Consider the following 2792-nt stretch of genomic DNA (forward strand, 5'->3'; position numbering starts at 1 on the left):
GAAGAATTAACATAAAAAAAAAAAAAAAAAAAAAGGGGACTTTTTTTTTTGGCCAAGGCAACGTACCAGCTGGTTATGACCAAATGGGCAGAGCCAAAGAAGAGGGCCACAGCCAAACTTGCAGTTGTGTATATACTATCATTTTCACCCTTTGTTCATTGTGATTAGTCAGCTTACAAATACACACTGTGCTGTTGACGCATGTGGCCCATTAGATCCTTGGTTAAAATCCAGCTTTGTCACACATTTCCTAATTTGTTGTTCTTCAGTGCAACAGATGACTGTAAAATATGCTGCCCTACCCTTTTCAGAGACGCTTTGTGGTTGCTCTCTCTTGACTTGGTAAGTAAACAAGGGCTAATTTTGTAATTAAATGTGTGAATTGATCTTTTCAGGCATGTCGCTATGGCCACGTGCAACATCTGGAACACCTGCTGTTCTACGGAGCTGACATGAGTGCCCAGAATGCATCTGGAAACACCGCCCTGCATGTGTGTGCTCTCTACAACCAGGTACCAGTTATTAAATAATTTGTGGATGTAGTGCCAATGTTTAGTGCCAGCACAGGTGAAAGAGTCATATTTACATAGCAAGGTGACGAGGTAGATGTCAGGAGTGTAAATCACCGTGTAACTCGCTGACCCTCAGAAACACTGGCGCTGAAGTATCAGTGTTCTGTTTAGCAAGTACAGTGGTGTATGATTGTGTCTGTGTATATGAATTGTAGTATTTATCTCTAGCATGAGTAAATGTAAAAGCGTGTGTCTGCTTGCTTGTCCTCCAAGTCTGTGCTTCAGCATTGAACCACAGTGGGGATTCATTGTCTTGCGCAAGGACACTTACAGTATACAGTCTTGAGACTTGCTGTTACTGTATAAGGTCTTTTGATTTGCCGGATAGTCTTCATGTCATGTTTCACCTGTGTGTGTGGGTGGGTGTATGTGGATGCACATGTATTCTCAAGTGACAGTCTGAAGCAGAGATTGTGGCACTCAGACAAATATCAGAATGCCGAACCCTTGTGCACATTAATGCACTTGGTATGTTGCAATTTGAATTAAAGAAGCAAATCATTTGTATTATAGTTAATTACTTTTTGATGCTTTGTGTTTAGGTTGAATATTTGATAACCTTTGCAGTCTATAAATGATGGAATTGTCACTGCCCAGTGATGGCTGGGAGTGTGGTATTTAGGTAGGTACTTTATTGATCCCACAGTGGGGAAATATATCACACACTATGTGTGATGTCAGTAAACTTAAATGGTGGTAGCAGCTTTCAATGAAATATTATGATTTTAGCATCCTGAGAGGTTATAAAAACTGTATATATAGTGTTCACTTTTAAATATGAAAGGATGAATTCTATATTGGGTTAGGAGCGGCGCTGGACACTGGGAGCTGGTAGCAGGGATGACTAGCCTACTCTTGGGAAAACCATGATTGTTGTTAGGAATAGTATGCTCATGTGCTGTGTTATTCTGTTTGGTTAGAGGCTGCTCGAAGTGAAAAATATAACTGGCCATTCTGGAAGAGGCTTTTTTGTTATATCACTGGGAAATAGACTAATGCTTAGTGCTCAGTTCATGAACATTAAATGAACACTTTACTCCTCTCTTTCACGCTTACTCTCTCTCTGTGAAAAATGTGTGCATACATGTTGTAAATCTAAATGGGTAATAGTCTGCTTATTCCAGTCATGAGAAATGACCTGGTTCAACTGGATTGGAACAACACAGTCTCAGGACCAAGAGAGAGAACATGCAAGACTGTGCATGTGGAATGAATGCAAGTTAATGTAAAGCCCTCACGAGGAATGAAAACAAGTGTGTGTGTGTGTGTGTGTGTGTGTGTGTGTGTGTGTGTGTGTGTGTGTGTGTGTGCTGCCCATGTGAGAGAGAACTGCACCCTCCTTTCACACAGCCTCCAAAGAAGGTCTCTCTTCTGGATTGGGAACAAAGAAAATGCATCACAGACAAGTGTCTTAATGAAATATAGAGTTGGTGAGACAAAATGTATAAATTAACATTTATGTAATAAATAGGAAATTTATTTTCTTAATTAATCCAGTACCGAGAGCAAAGCAGATAATATCCAAGCTTATCAATACTATGATCTTTAAAATTTTGTCCCAGGACCTTTTTAATACTGAGTTTTGGTACCAATCCCTAGTGAGGATGGCTATTACTCTGCCAGTATAGGCCAAACACCGCATTGAGCTGATTGATCACAGTAACAGTGCATCTTAGCAGGGTTCTAGCAGGCTCCAAACAGGCCTGGCTCAGATAATTACTGTCACAGAAAGAAATGGCCTGTCCAGTGAGAAAGATCAATAGATCCATATGTTATCTTGAAGGAATGACAAAATAGCATAATCAGCAACAGAATAAGCATCATCATAGCCTGAAAGCCTAATTCCTGGGGTCTGGCTGGACATTAACATTTACTTGCGGGGCTTGTGGCTTAGCAGATGTGACCAGGTGTAGTGAATGAATTTATGGCTTTGGTCTTTTACCTGGCAGACATATCCATGGGTGGTGGTTGGATGACCGACTGAGAAAGGACACAGCAGGTAATAGGCAAGTGGGGACAACACTGATGCTGAAATTAAAGAGAGATGTTGCAAGTCACACAGAACTGTTTAAGCCAGTCAGACCAATAAAATCTCTATAACAATTGGTGTAGAAGAGTTATAACAGTTTTTGTGTGATAGCACAATATCCATCCATCCATTTTCCTCCACTTATCCGGGACCGGGTCGCGGGGGCAGCAGTCTAAGCAAAGACGCCCAGA

At 40.9% G+C, this 2792-nt stretch overlaps 1 protein-coding gene across 10 annotated transcripts in view; it reads left to right on the forward strand.

The window, feature by feature from the left end:
* Positions 1-2792, forward strand: part of shank3a (SH3 and multiple ankyrin repeat domains 3a) — a 166570-nt gene that overhangs the window by 91268 nt on the left and 72510 nt on the right. For all 10 annotated transcript variants that reach the window (XR_002275821.1, XR_002275822.1, XM_020611874.1 and 7 more), the window contains one exon: positions 396-512. Coding sequence is in view for 8 of the 10 variants with exons in the window: in XM_020611874.1 (XP_020467530.1) it covers positions 396-512 (117 nt within the window). In the remaining 2 variants the exon portion in view is untranslated. The remainder of the gene's footprint in view (positions 1-395; positions 513-2792) is intronic.

The sequence above is a fragment of the Monopterus albus genome, unplaced genomic scaffold, assembly GCF_001952655.1.
Source record: "Monopterus albus unplaced genomic scaffold, M_albus_1.0 scaffold5.1, whole genome shotgun sequence".
Taxonomy (NCBI): Eukaryota; Metazoa; Chordata; class Actinopteri; order Synbranchiformes; family Synbranchidae; genus Monopterus; species Monopterus albus.